The 22,386-nt window shown below is 43.9% G+C and overlaps 1 protein-coding gene across 2 annotated transcripts in view; it reads right to left on the reverse strand.

Moving 5' to 3' along the window:
• TEP1 (telomerase associated protein 1) overlaps positions 1-22,386 on the reverse strand; it is an 81,399-nt gene that overhangs the window by 35,169 nt on the left and 23,844 nt on the right. For both annotated transcript variants that reach the window (XM_083145268.1, XM_083145267.1), the window contains exons 14-26: positions 21,740-21,895; positions 11,675-11,761; positions 10,239-10,366; positions 7,121-7,183; positions 6,901-7,044; positions 6,232-6,408; positions 6,003-6,123; positions 5,649-5,776; positions 4,863-4,976; positions 4,665-4,782; positions 4,392-4,595; positions 2,375-2,538; positions 1,682-1,835 (exon numbers count right to left, since the gene is read on the reverse strand). In XM_083145268.1, the coding sequence (XP_083001394.1) occupies positions 1,682-1,835; positions 2,375-2,538; positions 4,392-4,595; positions 4,665-4,782; positions 4,863-4,976; positions 5,649-5,776; positions 6,003-6,123; positions 6,232-6,408; positions 6,901-7,044; positions 7,121-7,183; positions 10,239-10,366; positions 11,675-11,761; positions 21,740-21,895 (1,758 nt within the window). The remainder of the gene's footprint in view (positions 1-1,681; positions 1,836-2,374; positions 2,539-4,391; positions 4,596-4,664; positions 4,783-4,862; positions 4,977-5,648; positions 5,777-6,002; positions 6,124-6,231; positions 6,409-6,900; positions 7,045-7,120; positions 7,184-10,238; positions 10,367-11,674; positions 11,762-21,739; positions 21,896-22,386) is intronic.

Below are 22,386 nucleotides of genomic sequence, written 5' to 3' on the forward strand. Positions count from 1 at the left end.
TGGGACCCTATTTTACATTGGATTCAATGTAAAGTATTCCCCAGACCCCCAATTTTACCCCCTCAACGGCACCCCACGATTGACGCCAACCCGAAGCGTGGCGAGCGCAGCCAGCCACCGAGCCCGAAGCGTGGCGAGCGCAGCGAGCCCCGCGAGGGGACATGTATAACTTCACAGGTATACGCGTCCCCTCGCTGGGCTCGCCACACTTTATATTCTCAACTCCACGCCGACGTGGATAGTAGGGGTATGAAAAGGTCGGAGGACGCGCACCGCCGCCCCTCGCAGCGCTCGCCACGCTTTGGGTTGGCGTCAATCGTGGGGTGACGCTCACTATGGGGTTGGTTAACTTTTTAACCATGACGGGGCCATATACAATGTAAAATGGGTCATATTGGCCCATTTCACATTGTTTGCTATGTAAAATGGACTTAATCAAGTCCATCTCATCTTGTGCCATTATAATGGCACAAGACCGACGCGATGCTCCCGATTTCAATGTTAAAATTATTTTAACATTGAAGCCTATGGCAAAATCGCATCCATCGCGTCGGTCACGTCGACGCGATGCTCCCGATTTTGACTTTGCCGGCAAAATGGACCTGATTTCAAAGGAAATCGGGTCCATCGTGTACCTTAACTTTAAGGTACACGATGGACAAGATTGTGGCCGTTCTAGGAAACAAGTACCCAAAAAATCAAAAAGGTGTTTCAACACAGGTGATGGCAAGCATAAATTTAGAGGGAAGTCCAGGAATAAAGCATTCTGTACCTTCTGGAGAGGGTCCTGTTGGGAGGTATGCCCAGGCCAGTCAGTTTACTACTTAAAAAGCCTAAGTAAGGGAAAGGAGAAGCAGACCCCAAAACACACCCATACAAAACAGTATGAACAAAGATAAAGCCCTCAGAAGAGGAGAGCGTAGGGTGGCTGCCCAGTGTTCTACCATTGCTTCAGAAAAACAGATTTAACAGGTAAGACCCAAAATCCTGTTTTTTTCCTTCAGCTTATGGTGTCCCACTGGGGCCATGGGATGTCCCAAAGCACTAAAGGTGGGAACGCTCCCGAACTGCACTGAGAACCCCTCAGCCAAACACCACATTGGTGGAGGCAGAGGAGTCAAAACTGTAAAAATGGATAAATGTATGCACAGAAGACCAAGTAGCTGCTTTGCTAATCTGCTCCGCAGAGGTACCCCGGCCGGGATGCGGTCATCTATTAGAATGAACTTAGGTCTACAGTCATTTGGTCGACCCCACTAGGTCGACTGGCAGGAAGGTCGACCTGACTTAAGGTCGACATGGGCCAAGGTCGACATGACTTAAGGTCGAATTTGCATAAAGGTCGACTTGAGGAAGGTCGACATGGGGTTTTTCACTGTTTTTTGAGCCGACATGTGCCGACAGGCGGTATTTCATGCCCTTCCATCCACTAGGGCGTGGAGGAGGTTATTAAAGCTGTGGCGAGCGATGCGAGCCATCGTGCCCGAAGAATTGCGAGCGAAGCGAGGGTCCGATTCTCATTGCCAACTGTGTCCATGTCAACTGTGTCGACATTCGGATCAAAAAAACAGTGAAAAACCCATGTCGACCTTATGACCAGTCGACCTTCCTCATGTCACCATGCCACCAGCAGTTTTTATTCTAGCTATCAATAGAGATGGGGGGATAAAACATCTAATACCTGAGGGATTATTTGGGGAATCCAGTCAGATGTGAGCTCCCCTGCATTTCCACATAGGACATCAGCTCCGTCTATTAGAAGTGTCAATGTGTCACTCCGCTTCAAAGAACGAGATGTCAACAGAAGCAGATCCTGGAACTCAGCTATAAGGGCCCTATAGAGAGACAATGGGAAAAACATTTTAGCACTTTGTAATGTAATATTTCCTTTCAAAGCCCCTGAACCTACATTTCCCAGACAAGTCAAGAGCACACATAAAACAACCTTATGGATGCTCCATTCATTCTACCCAAAGTCTTGTTGTAAGACATCAGCTAGTATCTGTGACAACCTCAGTAGAATATATGCCAGGTTTGCATACATCTTCCTATACTGAAAGAGATGGTACAGTATTTGGACCAATGGAAACTATAAGTTACTTAATGAACATGGCAATTATTTGTCAGGGATGGAATAATAGTGAAGTGAGTAATATGTAAAGTATGTGCAGATTCTGCAAGTAACATTTCAATAGTAATCCATGGTAAAGTGATGAGTCCTTACTACGATGTAGGAGATACACAAATGGATGAAAAGAAATGACGAATGAGCTTATTATGAACAATGAGAATTGTTGGCAGATTCTCAGCAGCTGACATTAGGGACCTCAGAGTGCGAATTGGTGACATACAACAAACCCCTGGAACCACTGACCTGTATGAGGTAAGGTTACAGCTCTCTTTCTGCAGGCGCTGCCTTAGCTGTTTGCAGACACTGGAGAGCATGGCCTCTGCTTCTTTTGCCCTTGTACTGGCCCCAGTAAAGTGGAAGATGACAGAGGAGGAAGCTACCAGTCTCAATTCCTTCACCAGGTCTGCCTGCCAGGGACAGGAATGAAAAATAGATGTTAAATAGATGATATTATTATTGACCGAATGTGATAAAACAGGGTTGGTGTAGTTATCCCCTCCAAGATGCTACATTTCCCTGGACGCTGTCCGCCTCCTTTGATGTATAACACGAATATATAAATGTCCAAGGCATATTTTTAGAAGAATTATAGAATACCACTGAAAATTAACTCTTGCACCTATAGTTCTCACCATACCAAGCTTGCTCTGAACTCCTTGATTTATTAAGGACAGGACAACAGCAGTATACCAGAATATCCACGCCTTAGCATTTACCGTAGGGTATACGTGTAAGAATTACCCAAGGCATGTACTGCTTAAACACAAAGTCAACACAATTGCATCTTGTTTTATTATTCACATAGGGCCTGATTCTGGTTCACTCGCAAAAAGCAAATTCTCTCTTTAATGGGAAAAACCATGTGCACTACAGGGAGGGCAGATGTAACATAATTGGGTGGTGTTTGTACTTCAAATGGATATCTATATTGCAGTGTAAAAATAAAACAGCCAGTATTTACCCTGCACAGAAACAAAACAACACCCAAATCTAACTCTTTGCACATGTTACATCAGCCTCACCTGCAGTGCACATGGTGTTGTCCATTAGAGAGAATTTGCTTCTGTGAGTGAACCAGAATCAAGCCCATAGTGTACAGTGTAGTGTTTTTCTTTTTATATTATCTGTACACATTTGAAGACTGGATCCTAAAAATGTGAGGGCACATTCCCCTACATTGGTGGGGGCCTTTTGTGTAGAGCAGCACAGTTTCTAGGCTGAATAGATTTGCCAGTGGCTTCTGTAATCACCTTGACTAAATTCTAAATACTCAATATTTTTGCATCCAAAATGCCAAATCATGCACACCCCACCTACAGTGTGGACCTTCCCTTAAGGTCACCCCTGTTTGCCAGTTCGCTTCATGCATAGAAATGAAAATATATTATATATTTCCATAAAAACTTTTTCATTTTTTTCTCTCACACATAATCCTCCCTAATGTTCCCCTGTGTTCCAATGTCCCCCACTGGGGCAACAAACTCATAGTATCTATATTGTATTTCCCAATAACAGACACATTTATTCCTTTTTTCACATTGAGCTCAGAACCTAGGGATATTGTCAGGGCTGGCCAGAGCGATCAGGGCCCCAGCTTGGTGTGAATGGGTCGACCAAGGTCATGCACCGGAGTCTGTTTCGAGCCAACAACCAGGGTTATGTCTGGGTCAGCTGCAGCGTAAGAGGCAGACAGTTCATGCCTAGAAGGCTGCTGATTGGCTGAATGACATCATCTCCTAGCATCCTGTGTGAAAGGAGATGACCCAGATACATCCATTGGTGTGAAAGGAGTAAGCATATCTGGAGCTCCGGTACCAACCCACATTCAGTGTACTGTGTCGGACACAAGTAAGAAGCCGAGGCCTCAGTGTGAAAGGGGTATAAAAGTTTTATCAATATAGAAGAACCTATTTAACCCTGTTTTTCAGAACAGTTTCACAAACCCGAAATCTTTCCAATTGTGTGACTTCAGGGTAGACATATTAACAGTCAGTATGGGGAAGAATTGGTTGCAGCGCACATCATGTGTGCTAATAGCGCTTTTCCACCATGTATAAAGGAGGAGATGTAAGTGAAATGACAGGGGCACCATACACCCCTGTCTGCACTGCTACCTCTAAAACGATGAGACACACAGCTCATCGGTACTAGGCTGATGCTAGCACTTCCTGCTTCGCCTTCGCCAAGGAAGAGTTACATCAGGTAGATATGTGCAACATAATAAATCTCCCTGTCAATGAGCCATGACTAACAAACATACCATAAAGACTGTTTTTCCTTGACTTGGCTCCCCAACTATCAGAATAAAATGACCATTGGCTTTTGATGCCTGCCTCTTCTCCACTATACGTGCACACACATTTGTGACCAGCTTCTTTCTGGCAAAGGAATGACGCTCATGCCATTCCTGAAAGCCTTCTTGTGCGCGTTGATCTTCATTATCTTCAGCTTCATTTGACCCTTCCTAAGAGAGAACATTGAGATAAGTATATATTTGCAAATCGCAAAAGGCAATACCACGATTGTTGCATACCTTAATAAAGTCCCTCTCAATTGTTTGCCAGATATCTTCTAAAACTCTAGCTCCAAAGTCCTCTAATGCAGTGATATGTGGTTTCCCATCATGCTCACCACCCCACTGGCACGAGTACCTGATATATAAATACAACCAAGTAAGCCAGGAATTCCTCCGCATACCAGCCTTCATAACACGTGTGAGCGTGGAACTTACGTGTAGCTTCTAGCTGCTGGGTGCTTAGCCACTGTGCTTTTTAGGTCAAGTAAATGTTTTTCTGCTTCTTGAGACTCTGCAGCGAAATCTTTTAACCAATGACTGGGCACAGACCTGAATGACAAAAAAAAAAATGCTGAGTGGCTTAAAATGACAATAGCAAAAACTGATGAAGGGCAGGGCTGGCAATTTTTAACTCACCCTGAATCCAAGATATCCTATGGTACCACAGTACCAGGCAACATTCTCTATATCTATATAACTATCTATAATGGAATCGAACAGCAGCATAGTCACTGGTATCACCATGTGTTCTCCTGAAGCCATGTAGTGAAATCTGCTGCCACTCCATATACATTAATGAATGTGTTAGATGCAGTGAGTGTGCACTGAGAAGTTCATTATATACTGTTCAGACCTCTAACTTTAAACATCATGCAGCTGAACATCTAATTAGTATAATATATAAACACACAATAAATGTATGTGTCCTCATAAACCTATCCTATTTTCTCCATATGGAGCGAGAAGCCTGGTTTCCGTGCTAAGCGGTTTAATCTTGCATATTAATTCTCATATAGTATACATAAGGATTACATTTTTTGTTGCTATGAAATTAGTGTAAAGCCTGAGGTAAAGCATAATGATGCACGGTCCTCCACTGTGCTACTTTTTCCTCAATTTCGCATCTCAGTTTGCTTATAGCATTCTAGGTACTTAAGATAAGTGTTTGGGTACGGGTCTATTTGAGGATAGGTGTATGGGAACACATCTGCAGATTTGCACCTTATAACTTGTGGATCCCTGAAGTAGAAGAAGGCCTTTGGATGGCCTGTTTGACTGACGTCACAATTCTGAAAAAACTGCATGGCTTCCAACTCTGTAATGGATCGTCCTGCTGGATACTTCTGAATCTGCCAGAGATATTGCAAACTTAATCATGTATGTAAGATAGTAGGTATTTCAAATCAACAATATAAAGTAGAACAGATAACAAAACAAAGTAAACTCATTTCTGTATCATTTAATGATAGTCATCAGGACTAAAGAAGAAAGGGTATCAATACCATGATATTCTCTCCTTTTACATATGCCCATTAGAAGATAACCTGCATGAGCCACACAGAACAGTATTCTTACCCACTGGTACTCCAGAAGGTGAGGAACAGAGTAAGATTTTGGGACATGTCCATATCTTTCTCCCAAGATTCCAATAAAGATTTGACTCCGAAGTACTTCAGATAAACACAGAGTTAGCTGCCTAAGGTCACACACAAATAGCAGAGAATCATTATAAAAATTATAATATGTAATTGTACATTGAAATCTCACGCAGACCCATTTTCCAGAACTTGCTTTGCAATCTAACCTGTCTTGTTTTGTTTCCTCTTCGGTAATTCCCCACCGCAAATCAACTTCCTCCAGTGACAGGAAATGACATGCAGCACGCAGGCGGAGTTGTGGCATCACCTGTCCAATCAGAATATCTCTTTCTGAGTGCATATCCCGGAATGTTGAGGAAATAAAGACTCGGACACTACGCCACCTGCAATATACAAAAATATAGCCACATTACAACTGAAAGCCATTGGAAACATCATGTACTGAATATGTCGTAGCATGTTATAACTTTTTCTCATCAGATTTATTTATTTTGGGGAGTATGTGTACAAAGAAAAGACATAATTATTAATGAAATGGTGTAGCTTGCCATTTTACTTGGTTTGGCCTCCTGTACTGGTGTGTGGGAAGATGTTCGAAAACTGCTAGGATAGGACTAGGACAATGGTCGATAGCATACCATCCAAGCCTTCACTTCTTGTCCTCAACTCCTTCCTGCTTTGTGGTCATACTTGTTTATGGTTTACAATTATAGCTTAAGTGGCCTCATGATATATTACAGATGGATGTCCCTTTCACTGATTGTTATTTTAATTATTACGGAGATTAAAATCCAAAAACTGGCACATTTGAAGGTTAGAAGACTGTCTGAAGCACATCCGGTAGCCTAACAAAAGCATAAGAAAAGACCACTAACCTCTGCTTAGGAATGACGGTAAGTAGATTGCTAGTGGTCACATGCCTTTTCTTAACACTCTCAAGGTCTTCTGGAACACTGAATCTTTCATTCACCTTCTCCACATGATCCAAAAGACGGGAGGTTCCCCTCTCCGATACAAACCTGCAAGTTGAAGAGTAAACTTAACGTAAATCTGGCAAGACTTTGCTAATTGACATGTGTGAACTGTAGAACTTACTTCAACACCTGTTCTGTAAAACCGCAGAGTGTGACATCATTACATTGCTCACGGGAGTCCTCACTATAAAGAAAAGAGAACAGTAGAAAAGAGCAATAATGGCATGTGGCTTGAACAAATGAAAGGTTAATATGTGATCAGCAGGCTAGTTAAATTGAATAAATTTACAACAACATACATTACATAATCTACTTATTATTTCCCTAATTTCCTTTCTCTTTTAAAATGAGGGGTATACAGACAAAATGGAAATGGGAATGAAAGAGAAAGATGTATGCTCTCCCCCTCAATTTTCAACCTAACTATCAAACCCCTTGCAGTGACCAATAGATCTGTCCCAGGACATTCAAAATGTCCGAAAGATTTCCCTCTCTATGAATGATTTTTTACTCGTGCTACTACAATACCCATGTGGATATATAAGACTACAGCCTTGGTACAGAAAAGGAGCGCCCAAATAAACTCCTCAGGCAATATACATATAACAAATTAGCAATGGCGTTTTCGAAAACCCTAACAAATGTTCAACCTCAAAAAGAACTGTCTCATATTATTACCTGGACAATATCGTGAGATTTAGTAAAAACATTCTCTATTGTTAGGAAGGGTTAAAATTCACTTTAATGAATGTTCTAATTTCCTTAGAATTGTAATGTTCCGATACAGAAAGGGGTTTCTGTACCAAAATGGGAGTTGTAGTGAAAATAGCGTGTTGCTATGGGCAACCAATCAGCTTCTAGAAGGTGCTAAATAAATAAGTATACTCGGATCTCATCATCGATGAACTCCCATTTTAGTTTAAAAAAAGAAAAACACAGTATCAGAAGCAACTACTGTGTTTAAAATGAACAACACATATTTTTATAAACACTGGTGGGTCCTGAAAAAAAACGTGCCTATTGTAGACATATAATATTCAAAAAAAAGAATCAGAACAACATACACTAAAAAAAACTTGTAATATTAAATATTGTAAAATTAAAAATGACAAATTAAGGTTTCATTCCAGGGAATTCTCCTAGCAACACTAGGAGAACTATAGATTTAATACTTTCTATTCACAGACATACTTGAAATAAGGTGCCCAGTATCCCTTATGGACTCAGAGTAAAGGATTTACTGGTACGTATATAATATCCTATTTTCTCTATCATCAATAAGGCATACTGGGGAATCACTTACTACTATGGGGATGTCCCAAATCTTCCAGAATGGGTGGGAATGTGGTGAGGCGGTTGCCGCACCACCTGCCCAAACTGGGTATCTTCTTTGGGCCAGGGTATCAAACCTATAGAACTTAAGAAACGTGTTCTTCCCAGACCAAGTAGCAGCTCAGCAAAGTTGTATGGCCAAGACTCCAAGGGAAGCTGCCCAGAAGGAGCCCACAGACCTAGTTGATTGGGCCTTATCAGAATTTGGAACATGAAAGCCACCTAAGAATAAGCTTGCTGAATAGTCAATCGTATCCAGTGAGCAACTGACTGCTTTAAAGCCGGACAACCCCTTTTGTGAGTGTCATACAACACAAAAATGGAGTTATAGTCCCAGCCGTCCTTTTAAGATAAATCTTTAAAGCACGGACAACATCCAAAGATTTATGAATGTCCAAGGAACCAAACCAAGCTGGAACCACAATTGGCTGGTTAAGGTGAAACGCCAAACACCACCTTTGGCTAAAACAGCGGTCTAGTCCTGAGTTCCACTCTGTCCTCAAAAAACTTCAAATAGCAGGACTTACATGGCAAAGCCCCCAATTCGGAGACCTGTTTAGCTGAGGCCAAGGCCACAAGCATGACCACTTTCCACGTAAGGAACTTCTCCTCAACAGAGTCCAATGGCTCAAAACCAGGAGGACTGTAAAAAGGTCAATACCCCCGACAGGTCCCACGGAGCTGTGGGCAGTACAAAAGGAGGCTGGATGTGCAGAACAGGAAACAATACCGTTGGCGCTTGGCATATAAATAATGAATCAACTGGACAGTTAAAAAAGCACACAATATTTAATTACAACAAATCACATACAACAAATCACAGTTAATGTATCATATAAGCAATGAAACGATTATATCTAAAATAATTGAGTGGCTCAAATGCACCTAAAGATTTTCTAATGACCAGTAAAATAATTGGAATATTCTAGTTCCACATTAAACGGATTTTGACTCTATAGGTTTGGAGTCCAAGTGCCCATAGGCTGGTATAAAATAGTCACCAGTTTTTCACTTAAATATACTGCAGACAGATGTCCAGTTATTACATAAAGCAAATGCTTGGTTGAAATAATGGCCAGATGACACCAAATGTACAGATAGTGAACAAGGCTTGTAGATAATATCTTCTTACTGCCAATCGTCAGTGGGCTGTAACTTGATGTAAACAGCGGAAGTTCCAAGATGTTGATTGGAAGGAGAGACTCATGCCTAGACCACCTGCCCTGAAACTGTACCCCTTAGGTTTCAGCTCCCCAGCCTCTTAGGCTCGCATCCATCCTTAAAAGGATCCAATTTTGACAGTCAAAGCAGCAGACGGTGAAAGTTAAAGCAGCAGACATTTTTCTGTACCCTTCCCCAGATTTGTGCCTCAAGAAAATCCTGTCTCGGAGGTCTACAGACAATTCCTTTGACTTCATGCTTGGTTTGTGTTCTGACATGAGCTGTCAAATGTGGGACCTTATATAGACAGATGTGTGACTTTCCAAATCATGTCCAATCAACTGAATTTACTACAGGTGGACTCCAATTAACCTTTTGGAACATCTCAAAAATGATCAGTGGAAACATGATGCATCTAAGCTCAATTTTGAGCTTCATGGCAAAGGCTGTGTATACTTGTGATTTCTTAGTTTTTATTTTTAATAAATTTGCAAAAATCTCCCGAACACTGTTTTCACGGTGTCATTATGGAGTATTGTATGTAGAATTTTGAGGAAAAAAAATTATTTATTCAATTTTTAAATAAAGCTCTAACATAACAAAATGTGGAAAAAGTGAAGTGCTGTGAATATTTTCCAGATGCACTGTGCATATTCATTGCTTCATAAGCATTAGAAGCTGAATAAAGCAGGCAGCAGTTGAATATTCCATACACATATGAAAGGATGGTAATTGTGAAAATTTACCTTGTGAACCCATTGGGCAGAACAGTCACACATAGACACTCTGCATTCACCACTCGTCGGTAATGCTTCAACACATTCTGAAACTCTTCATTTAGAGGACCGTCCCCAAAAACCAGCAAGGTATCTACCTGTGCAAAGCAACACATTACTTTATAGTAGACTTCCACAATACAAAATGTAACAATTAGTAATTATTTCAGGTTTCACATCTTCTTCTGTAGTTTACTATTGTTATGGGTATAGAAATAGGCATTTTTTTTAAACTCACCATTCAATCTATTTCACTGAATCAATCTTGGGGCACCCTGTCAGCAATAGCACTTCTTAAAAAATTAAACAGTTGTTTCCTCCATTTCTACCCCCTCCACCAATAGGACTTCTATTTTTAGAACCCAGGTAGAAACATACTGGACCAAATGTAATAGGGTTTGATAATCAGAATGTGAGAGATTTTGGGAGCAATAATCATGTACATGGCAAAATCAAACTGTTTTTTTTTTCAGTGTGAATGATTGCCACTTTAAAAGAATGGGAAAACTCTATTACATTTGGTCCATACTGTCCTTAATGCTACAGGAGCAGCTATGCTACTTTTATTTATACTTATTTTCTTGTTTTTTTAATAAAGGAATTAGAAATAATCACTACTGATTTATTATTATTATATAAAGACTAGAAGACACAGATTTACCTATATTTAGTTATCTAATTTTCATAATTAAAAACACAAACATTCCAGGTCAAGTTATCTTGCTCATCGAGTTACTCAGTATTAGAGACCAGTATAAAATCTTATCTAGGTGGTACAGATGCCCCACAATAATAGCAAAGATGTTCCCTGGAGTCGCGGCAACATGTTGGAGGTGCAATGCAGCCCCGGGCTCCCCGTTACATATATGGTGGGACTGTTCTGCCCTAAGGCCATTTTGGAATTCAGTGATCTCTATAGCTAAAGAAATTATGGGATCAGAAATTAGCTCTGAGTCCACATTCTGGCTGCTGAATAAAATTGACGGCTCCATTCCAACATATAAAAAGTCTTTACTCAAACACCTAAATAGCGCAGCCATTGCTGTCATTCCGTTACACTGGAGGTCTACCTCCCCTCCAACCATAGTGGAATGGTTTAACCGCCTCGAGTTTTATATGTCCATGGATGGCATAGCCCTGTCCGGTCCTTCTAACTATAAAGCATTCCAGACAATTTGGGCCCCCTGGCTCATTTTCAAAGACTCCCTTCCCTACCTAAATTACATTAGGACTTAACCATATTATAACAGCTGAACTATTAACATGTAAACGCTCCCCCGGGCAATTCCCTTTTCCCCCTCCTTTGCCCTCAAAAAAACACAAACAGATATTTACCAAAGATGGAGCCATTTATTCTCATATATGTATCCATCAAAATCCTTAACACCAGACATGTGTTTTCTTACCTTTGTTTGTTTCATAAGAAGTTCTGAGAAGTATTCAGCAATGGGGTTTCGTTCTGCAAAGGGCATGGATGAGCTGCTAAGTACTTCCTAAAAAAAAGTGTTAATGACGTTATTAGTTTAAGCATTGTATGTTGCTCAAGGACATTTAAACTGTATAATAACTAGCACTATGATTGATGCCCTTTATATCCGGGTTAGCTCTAATTCTAGCTGCTAAAATGCAGATAGCAAAAACAAGAGGAGAGGGAAAAAATCATTCGATGTGCAGTAACCATCGAATGATATCGCTCCCCTTCGGCTGTATGCAAGGGGATGTGTTCTCGTACAAATCCTCTCTCATGGTACCGAGTGGATTCAGCCCCGTGGGGGGCGTTCAGCCGGGTGGCGTCAAAGGGCTCTCTAGCAACATGAATCACCCCCTTTGAGCGAACCAACTATCCAGTGAAAATACATGGCATCGGGGAGTGGCTTGACCTGGTGGGTGAGAGGACGTGGATCTCCGGGGCTCCGCAATCATCCTAATATAACCTCCTGACTCCGGGACCACGGCTCTCTCTCCCTTATCCCGTCTACTGTTGTGACAGCCCTGGCCTTCCGAGTGTGGGACGCCAGGGTGCCATCTTGACACCTCTGACATCCTCTCTCAGAGCGTCGATCCTTTGTGCTCCCGGCACTTGGGCTCCTGCACGGATCTTCCCGGCACTTGGCGGCGGTGGTCACCTGCAATACCGCCCTGCACACCTCAGCCAGCACCCGGTCAGGGCGCGTCCGCCAAGTGGCACTGCGGCGGAGTGGGAGCAGCGGACATTTTAGTCAGTAAGGGGCGGCGGGCCTCATTCCTAGCTTTTGGCCTGCACAGACCTGCGGGGACATCCTCAAAAGCGGCGCTGCGGTGGGAGAACAACTCTGCCCATCCTGGCATACAAGGTACTGCCGTCTACATACAGACACTATGCTCCTCCTGCCGGCCAGTTGCTACCTGTCTCCCACTGCAGGGCAGCTGGAAAAAGAGGCCTATATATTGCCATATCACTGTCTGGGTTATCAATCCTTATTCAGTATAACATTCTGCTGATCAAGTGATCCCTGGTTACTTGTCCTCCTGTGGACATTTGTGGTGTGCTAGCCACCTCCTTCTGTCCTCTGGGGGATTGTCTGTTTACTACCATTATCATGGATGATTAATTACAGTTGATACTCAGGGCTATTGATACCTCTGCCCAGAGGATTATGGATAAACTTGGAAATGTGGTCGATATGCTTATAAATCCTGAGAATATGGCCTACACCACGTTGGAGTCTACAAATATCCTGGATCCACCCTGTCAGTTCGAGAAGTCCCTCGCTGTCCCCGAGGCTGATACCGGGTGTCTTCAGGTTTCACCATATCAAAATTAGATGTCTCCTGTTCATATTTTGCTTCCTAGCAGAGGATATCGTCTGGATATTTGTCCTTCACTTGGGTTATGTGACCCATTTATATTTACGCCATCCTCTACATTAAATGAGCCCGCGAATCTCCCGGCTATATGTGGCAGATCCGAGAGGTCTTCTGTGCCTCCGGATGCCGGTGTTGATATTTCCTTGATTTCATTCTATCTTACGGAGTTGTCTCATCCTGTTCCTGACAATAGTTTTGCCTCCTATCAGATAGTGCTGCTCAGACATTTGTTATATGACCTTGGTGGAAAGTTTTGCTCTCCAGGATTCTTTCTTTCCCTGCCTCTGGATCCAGTTTACATCTTCTCCTGCTTCCCATATGTGTACCCTTGGATGCGTACTGGAGAAACTACTATCCATTTGGCTCTGGTGCTCCAGAGGGCCTGGCCGGACTAATTCATATTTCTTACTCCTGTGCATACTATTCCTATTTTATTTGTGGTATAAGATATATTTAGGATAACTAGTAAATTTCATACCCTTTGACATGGACAATTTTGCAAATGTGGGTGCGCTGCTCCGAGCCGTGTTGGGGGCCCTTAATCATTCTTATTTTAGCCCCTGTCAGTTATCCGTATACATATCCTTCCTTACTTGGGTGGGTGGGATGGGGTGGGGTAGGTTAGGTTAGATTAGCGTTAGATGGGTATTATGGGAGAGGAAGGTTAGTTTTTTTTGGCACAGCTAGCTACCATAGAAGCTAGGGGCCACTAACTTACTTGCTCCTATGGTCCCTATAGCATTAGATATAGTTAGGTGGGTGGGGTACAGTTAAGGGATCCAGGTACACCTCAGTTGGGGGCGGGTAGTACAGGGTGGGGGGTTATAGGGGAGGTTTGTTTTGGTCGTTTGGGGGGGGAGGTTTGTTTTGGGTTGGGGGTTAAGGGATGGTTGCTTTACTAAAAATCTTTAGTTTTTGCTGTGGGTTGTTGACACTATAGTGCTAATGATAAAGGGATTTTTGTAAGAACTTACCGTTCGAATCCCTTTCTCTGATATGGTCCTGGTGACACAGCTTCACATTGGGATGTAGGAGGGTCCGCAGGAGCCAGGCACCTATCCTAAAGCTTTTGGAGGGTAGGCTCCTCCCCTACTGCATCCCAGATTCCTCAGTTCAATCTTTCAAAGCCACTGGAATACATTAACTCAGTACAAACACCTGCACATATTATATGCACAATTTTAAATTTAACTTTTCAACCAATTATAACATGAAACATCATGAACACTGGCATACTTACTGAGCGTAAGGGAGGGATCGCTGTGTCACCAGGACCATATCAGAGAAAGGGATTCGAACGGTAAGTTCTTACAAAAATCCCTTTTTCTCTTTCAATGGTCCTGGTGACACAGCTTCACATTGGGACGTTCCAGAGCCGGTCCTTTTGGGTGGGTACGCTCAGGTCTGCAGTTTTCATCACTGCTCGCCCGAATGATGCGTCCACCGACGCGAACTCATGGAACCTATCGAATTTGGCAAAAGTATGAACAGATGACCAAGTGGCAGCCCTGCAAACCTGCACAGCTGTTGCCCCATGTCGAACCGCCCAAGAGGTGGCAACCGACCTGGTGGTATGCGCATTAATCCTGACCGGTACAGGCCTACCAACTTTAGTATATGCAAACGCAATAACAGAGCACAACCACCTAGCAATGGTCTGCTTAGAAGCAGGCCAACTAAGTTTGTGTATGTCATACAAAACCAGTAAAGTATCAGTCTTTCTGACACTCTTAACTCTGTCCACATAAACGCGCAAGACGCGCACAACATCCAAATTCCTCAATTTGTCCCTATTCCTAACAACCCTCTGGAGGTTGAAACACAGGCAGAACAATCTCCTGATTTATATGAAAAGCAGAGACTACTTTTGGTAAAAAACTAGGGGTACTGTCCGAAAGGCAGCCCTATCATCATGACATCTAAGGGAGGAAGACTTGTAGAACAAAGCTATCCTCCAATATTCTTTTTTTTTTTTTTTTTTTTTTTTTTCTTGACGCCACCGCCAACAAAAATACCAGCTTCCCTGAAGGGAAACTAAGGTCATCCGACCTTAATGGCTCAAAAGGCGCCTCTTTACGGTACTCCAGAGCCAGAGATAATTCCCTAGGCGCTACTGGTTGGTTGTAGGGAGGTTTCAATAGAGAAACCCCCTGCAGGAAGGTCTGTACTTCTGGTTCTAACGCAATCCTTCTTTGGAAAGAAATTGACACGGTCGAGATATGTACTCTGAGTGACTGAAGGCCTAACCCAGAGGAAAGGCCCTCCTGTAAAAAACTCCAACAATCTAGCCATTTTAAATCTCGATGTGCGTGACCTCTGTCTTACACACCACCAAATATAGGTCTTCCAGGCCCCAAAATAATTTACAGAAGACACTGACTTTCTGGCTTTCCTCATTGCGTTAACCACCGCCTCTGAGAATCCTATATTCCTCAAAATGGCGTTTTCAACAGCCAGACCGTCAAAATTAATCGAGCTGAATCCCGCTGGTTGAACGGTCCTTGTTTTAGAAGGTCTGACCTCAGAGGTAGACGCCACGAGTCCACAGAGAATCTCTGAAGCCTCGAGTACCAGGATCTCCCTGGCCAATCTGGGGCCACTAAAATTACTGGAATTGTCTGGGCCTGTATTGTTTTCAACACTCTTGCCAGCATTGGAACTGGCGGAAAATCATAAAGAAGATTCCCCTCCCAGGGGATAGTCATGGCATCCACTGCTTCTGCCAGTGAATCCCACGTCCTGTCATAAAACCTGGGTACCTGATGGTTGAAGCTGTATGCCCTCAGGTCCCTATCCGGGGTTTCCCCCTTATTGTAATCTAGTGGAAAACTTGTGGCTTCAGCCTCCATTTCCCTTCCATCAGTTTCTCCCTGCTCAGGAAGTCGGCCTCTATATTCTCCACTCCTGGTATGAATACTGATAATGCTAGAACATTCTGTTCCGCCCACAAGAAGATTCGGGACACCTCCCACATGGCCAGATTGCTGTGTGTGCCTCCCTGGTGATTCAGATACGCCACAGCTGTGACGTTGTCGGTCTGAATGCCTAAAAGGGAGCTCTTGTAATCTTTTCTCCCGCCAGAGAAAACCTCTTCCACACAGCCCTCAGTTCCACGATGCTGATCAGTAAGGCAGACTGTAAAGTATCAGTCTTTCTGCTCTAAAGTCCACAAGCCCTGCAGACGCAGGTCCACGACTACTGCCCCTCAGCCTCTGAGACTGGCGTCGGTAGTGACTACCAACCAGCTCCAGGACTGCAGGGACCGACCCCCCCGAAGGGAATCCACCTCCATCCACCATTTTAGGAAGGATCGAGTTTCTGAAAACACCATTTGTTCTGACCTCATGGTCTGAGTGTTCCCTGACCAGCCTGTCAGAATGTTCCACTGGGACACTCTAGAGTGGAACCTGGCGAACTGTAACGTCTCGAAAGACGCCACCATCTTCCCCAGCAGTTTGAGGCACCTCCATACTGCTGTGCTCTGAGACCCTAGGATCTCCTGTACCAAGGCAGCCAGATCCCTGACCTATGCCTCTGGTAGAAACACCCAATGCAACTGGGTATCCAAACCAATCCCCAAGAATTGGAGTCTGTGACGGCACCGATTGAGACTTTTGTAAATTTAAAAGCCAGCCGTGAATCTGCAAAACCTGATGGTTTCTGCCAAGTGACTCTTCACTTGTCTGCTGGCTCCGCTTTAAACCGCAGGTCGTCCAAAAATGGAATAACCATGATTTCCCTCAGTCGAAGCACACCCTTGACGCTGTGGCCAGACCGAAAGGCAACGCCTGTAATTACAGGAGAAGGTCTCCTATTGCACACCCCAATAGTGTCTGATGTTCCGGGTGGATAGGAACCTGCAAGTATGCGTCCTGGACCTTCATGGACGCTAAAAATTCTCCCTGGTCCGGCTTAGCAGCACAGACCGTAGAGACTCTATTTTGAAATGGTCTACCCACAACTGGCTATTAATGCCTTTAAGTTTAGGATCAGCTGAGAGACCCGTCTGGTTTGGGCACCAAAAACAGAGTGAAATAAAACCCTTTTTTCCCTCCGCTCTGGGGACCGGGACTACCACACCCTTCTCTAAAAGAGAATGAGCCGCTCCCAAGAGAGCTGTACGGAGCCGAGCCTCCTTTGGTAGTGATGAAGGAATGAACCTTCTCGGTGGAAGAACTTTGAAGGGAATCTTTTAACCCTGGGTTATATTTCTAACCCAAACGTTCCGGTCTAACAGTGCCCCTGTGTCTATGAACAGTGACAGACGTCCCCCCTCCTTAAACACCGCCGGGCAAAACCCCTGGCAGTATGCGGAGGATTTTTCCTCTCCTTTGGTTTCTTATAAAAAGAACCAAATTTGACTTTGGGGCCTTGCCCCTGGAGGACTGAGACTATCCCTTAAAAGACTGTCCTCAAAAGGACGCACCTCCTCTAGGGGAGGGCCGAAAGGATGGCCTGAAAGCAGAAAACCTTGATGTCTGCTTGGCTGCAGGGGTAGGCAGGAAAGTGCTTTTTTCCACCTGTGGCCTGCTTATTAATCTCATTCAGTTGTAAACCAATAAAAGCTTTCCTTTAAAAGCTAATGCCTCTAAGCCTTTTTAGACTTGTTATCTGCCTTCCAAACTATAAGCCAGAGTACTCTCCTGGCATTCACAGGCACTGAGGAAACTCTGGCAGCCATTTTGAGAGCTTCCTGCTCAGCCTGATCCACATTTCTGCAGCAGCATTAGACCTCTCTGCATAGTAACAACACACAAAAAACAGTATGTCAACTAGAGCAAAGGTCACTGACCCACCAATCCTGGCCTTAGAGACCCAGACTGAAGCCAATCAGAGGACTTGCTTGCTTGAAGGCTTGCACTGGTAGCACAGTGGCTTTTGACAAGTATACCACAGAAGCCTCTACCACTGGAACATTTTCCCAGAGGTCTGCATGATCCTCAGGCATGGGATACAGGCTTAACCATCTATTAGGCATCTAAAGCCTTTTGTCAGGGGTTTTCCAATAAATCTTGTAAACCCTTGTCTGCAGAGAGATATCATTTCCCTCACGCTGTCTCTTAAAAACAACCTTAGCAGGAGTTTTTACTTCACAGACAAATTCAATGCCTGTTTACAGCAGTAATCAAATCCTCCACCCCTGAGGGTGAGGACTCTTCTGAACCCAGGTTATGTCTGTGTACTCTCCCTCCTCACCAGCAGCTAATAATGGCACTGAATAAGACCTTTTAGGGGTCCCCCCAGAATAACCATAAAGCTTGTCAAACAAGTAATTTAAACCTGCTGATTCCCATAGCAGTATCCTGCATGACTTGTACAAGTCAGGATCTGTCTGGGTCCGAGGCAAAGAGCTGGACGGACTGCTGAGAGAATGGCAATGGTCTAGGGAAATTACCAGCCATCACTCTGCCTGTCCAGTAATGCACCAAAGCATTTTCAGACCTGTCTCAGGGACTTAGCCCTCGCAAGGTCCGATGCACTACCCTCTGGGGTTCACTCCCCATGGGTTTCACAGCAGCGCAACAAATACAAAAGCCCCCCTTAGGGACAAATTTCAGTGTACAACCACTGCAAGCGCTCAATGCATTAAAGGCTCCCTCCCCCAAAACCACAGACTGTTGCTCAGACATGATGTTCTCAATAACACAGTCACAGCATTAAATGTACATACATTATATACAGTGTACTCAGTCACTTAGCTTTCTGTAGTCTTCAGAATGGGGAAAGCGAAGCCCAGGAAATCCAATCACTCTGTCAGGATCTGTAAGCCAGCTCAGCTCCGCTGCAAGCGTTCTGAATGGCGCCAAAACAGAGTGAGGGAAGGGACCAAGTCCCTGCTGCTGCGGGGTCTGTGACTTTTGGCGCCAACTACCCCCAGACAGCCGCTCCCATTGTAGGATCTCCTCGTTCCAGTATCTCCCCCTCAGCTGGGGACCACTCGGAACATGCCTGTAACAACACTGCTGTCCTCTCATATCAGGAGCTCAGTGTGTAAGCTCCGCAGAAAATGGCCGCCGCCATCACGGAGCGCCTGTCCCCCATGATCCCCACCTAGCGTGAAGCCGGTTTCAGAGCGCTCCGGAGCCCAGGCAGCTTCTTAAAAGAAGCTGTAAGCGCTGCACAGGGAGGCCAGACAGCGTCTCCCTCGTGCACAGTGAGCTGACAGGACTCGTTTCTGTCAGCTCCTGCTGCGCTAGCAGTGTGAGGATTCACTAATGAGAATCCTCACACTGTGCCTACCTAGCTAGTGTAGAAGTTAATAAAATAATAAAAACCCTAACTAACTCTACTCCTTCGGCTGCTCCAGCAGCCCTTTAGAATAGCACCCACTCCAGTGGGCACCTAACACGAACTGGAGGAATCTGGGATGCAGTAGGGGAGGAGCCTACCCTCCAAAAGCTTTAGGATAGGTGCCTGGCTCCTGCGGACCCTCCTACATCCCAATGTGAAGCTGTGTCACCAGGACCATTGAAAAAGAAATTTCTGACATCTCCTTTTGTTTCGGTATGTAAAGATTTATTTTCTCTATACAACATATGTGACTACTGTATGTACAGTATATTATGACATGTTCGTACCATATGCACTCCGGCTATACTACACTAGTTACTTGCCCGAATGGCGCCTTCGGGTATTCCTGATTTATCATACGCAGCCAGTGCTATATATATCCTGTAACAAATGTATACAGGTTGAGTATCCCTTATCCGAAATGCTCGGGACCACGAGCATTCCGGATAAGGGAATATTCCGGTTTTTGGAATAATTTTTTTTTGTCATACTTACCTGCCCCTGGTGGGTCTCCGATGGTCCATGGAGTCCTCCGGCGTCCACAGCAGGCCACCAGCACCGTCTCCGGCGTCTCCAGCGGTCCCAGGAGTGCTTTGCGCAAGTTCCCAGGCGCGCCGGTGACGTCACCGGCGCGCACTCGCGCAAAGCACTCCTGGGACCGCTGGAGACGCCGGAGAGGATGCTGAAGGCCTGCCGTGGACGCCGGAGGACTTGGTAAGTATTAAAAGAGGGTTAGGGGGGGAAAAAAAAACAAAATTTTTTTTTTAATTATTCCAAAAAAATACGGTTTTTGGAATAATTCGGATACGGGATGCCCGGATACGGGATACCCGACCTGTACTGATTTTTCATCCTTTTGTTTTAGAATATATCTAGTTGCTTAATTGTTGTATGTCACATGTACATTGTAGTGTCTGTCTGCCTGGTTGTGGGTTTTTTTTTCTTACAAAAATCAATAAAAAATTATTGAATAAAAAAAAAAAGAAAATACATGGCATCAAAGTGGTCTTTAGTGCAATCCAGAAATTGATCTTATGTTTAATCTTCAACACAAAACTTTAGCAAGCTTTTTCCTGATAAGACCCAATGCACAAGCAGCTTCTGCTGATTCAAATTTGTGGCATGTCTATGGGGAATTCAGACCTTATCGCTTGGCTGCTAATTTGCAGAGCCCGACGCTTAGGTAATTGCCTGCAAACCTGCAAAAAACTTGTGAAAATATTGCAGCTCTGCAGTTAGCTGCGACTCACTCACCAGCAAAATGATTGTTCCAATGTGTGCAGTCTGTGCGTAACCTAGGACCTACTCGACCAGTGCGATAGAAATAGGCTGTTCGGGGGCCAGAGCTGACGTCATATACCCTCCCAAAAAAAGCTTGGGCCTGCCTACATTTTACCTGACATACCCAGTAAATGGCTGGATGACACCCCAAATGCTGGCAATCAACTTGGGTAAGGCCAGCGATAAAAAAGGACAGTGGATTTTATCGCAATATGGCGAATAACCTCTTACATTTAGTGTGTGACTGCCGGAACCTTACAGTGTTTTTGTGGAAAACAGTGCAATGTACCATTTTGTATGCAGATAAAGCTACAGTCACATACTGAATATAGAAAGGACGCATATCCTTTTAATGCAGAAGCTGCTTGTGCGCCCTATTCATGTTTCACAAAAAGGTCAAATGGTGCTACAGAGTGATACCATGGCATGGCACGACTAGAAGGGCTGTTTGAAAAGTAATCATCTGTAGGTGAGAAGGAGCCAGGGCTGCTGAGTAAGAAATTCAATTTGATACCCGGATTCCTACTTCAGCCAATAGCCTAACAACGGATTAAAACCAGTGTCCCCTATAAAGTTATAAATAGATAAATAAAATAAAAAATCATAATTTTGCACATGCATGTAAAATACAATGATCGATCGTTGGTATTTGCTCTAAAGTGGAATATTGCCTAGCACAGTGGTTCCCAAACTGTGTGCCTAGGCACCCTGGTGTGCCTCAGGACACTTGTAGGGGTGCCTTGGGTTGGTGGACCAGGATCAATTCATATTATTTATGGTCAATGTACCAGGCAAAACCAGTGCTTGTGGCTGCCAATCATAATATATGTGGACAAACAGAAGCAAATCCTGTCTCTTACCAGATAACTGTGACATATAAACACAATGCACTTCATTTAATATTTTTTTTATGAATCTCTCAATAAGAAGCATTTGGCCTGGGGGTGTCTGGAAAATATTTTGATGCTCTAGGGCGCCGTGATTCAAAAAAGTTTGGGAACCACTGGCCTAGCACTATCCTTAACATGTTACTGTCCAACTGCCTTTCTTACCTCTGCCTGTTGCTTAACCTTGGCCAAAGTTTCAAAGAGGGAACCAGAAGAGTGATTACTAGCCAGGGCAAAAGCACTGTCTGAGCATAACACAAGCTGGGCACTTTCCGAGGTGTCTTTCACCATTAGGCTCAGGAGCAAGCCCACTTCCAGGAGCTGTAGTGCGAAAAAAGGGGCAAAATGAGAACCAAAATGAGTAAAAATCATAATGAAGAGACATAATATGAACTAATATAAAATAGAAAGGCACAACATACATTAGACTTAGGGCTCAGTCCAATTATACGTGAATAGCTTGATGTGCCATTGACACAGTGCTTCGAACCAGCAACAGCACAAAAAAAATGCTCTGAACCCTGTGGGGTAGTAAGACCAGGAAGCCGTAACATGTGGCGACTGCAGTAATGATTTGAAGCAGAGTATAAAATTGTATTGACCCCACAGTAAGAGCATGAAATATATTTTCAAAAAGACAGAAGGTTTGCAGAAAAGCACATAAAGGTGCATTCACAATGAGCGATTTTAGCCAGTTTTAGAGATTTTCCCAGAGGTGGATGACTTTCCATAGCAGGACGCTATGGAAACCCATCAACTCCGTCACGTATCTGCTTATTATACCAGCAGATGTGCAGCCGGACCAGCGCTCA

This window comes from Crinia signifera, chromosome 1 (genome assembly GCF_055691185.1).
Source record: "Crinia signifera chromosome 1, ASM5569118v1, whole genome shotgun sequence".
NCBI lineage: Eukaryota > Metazoa > Chordata > Amphibia > Anura > Myobatrachidae > Crinia > Crinia signifera.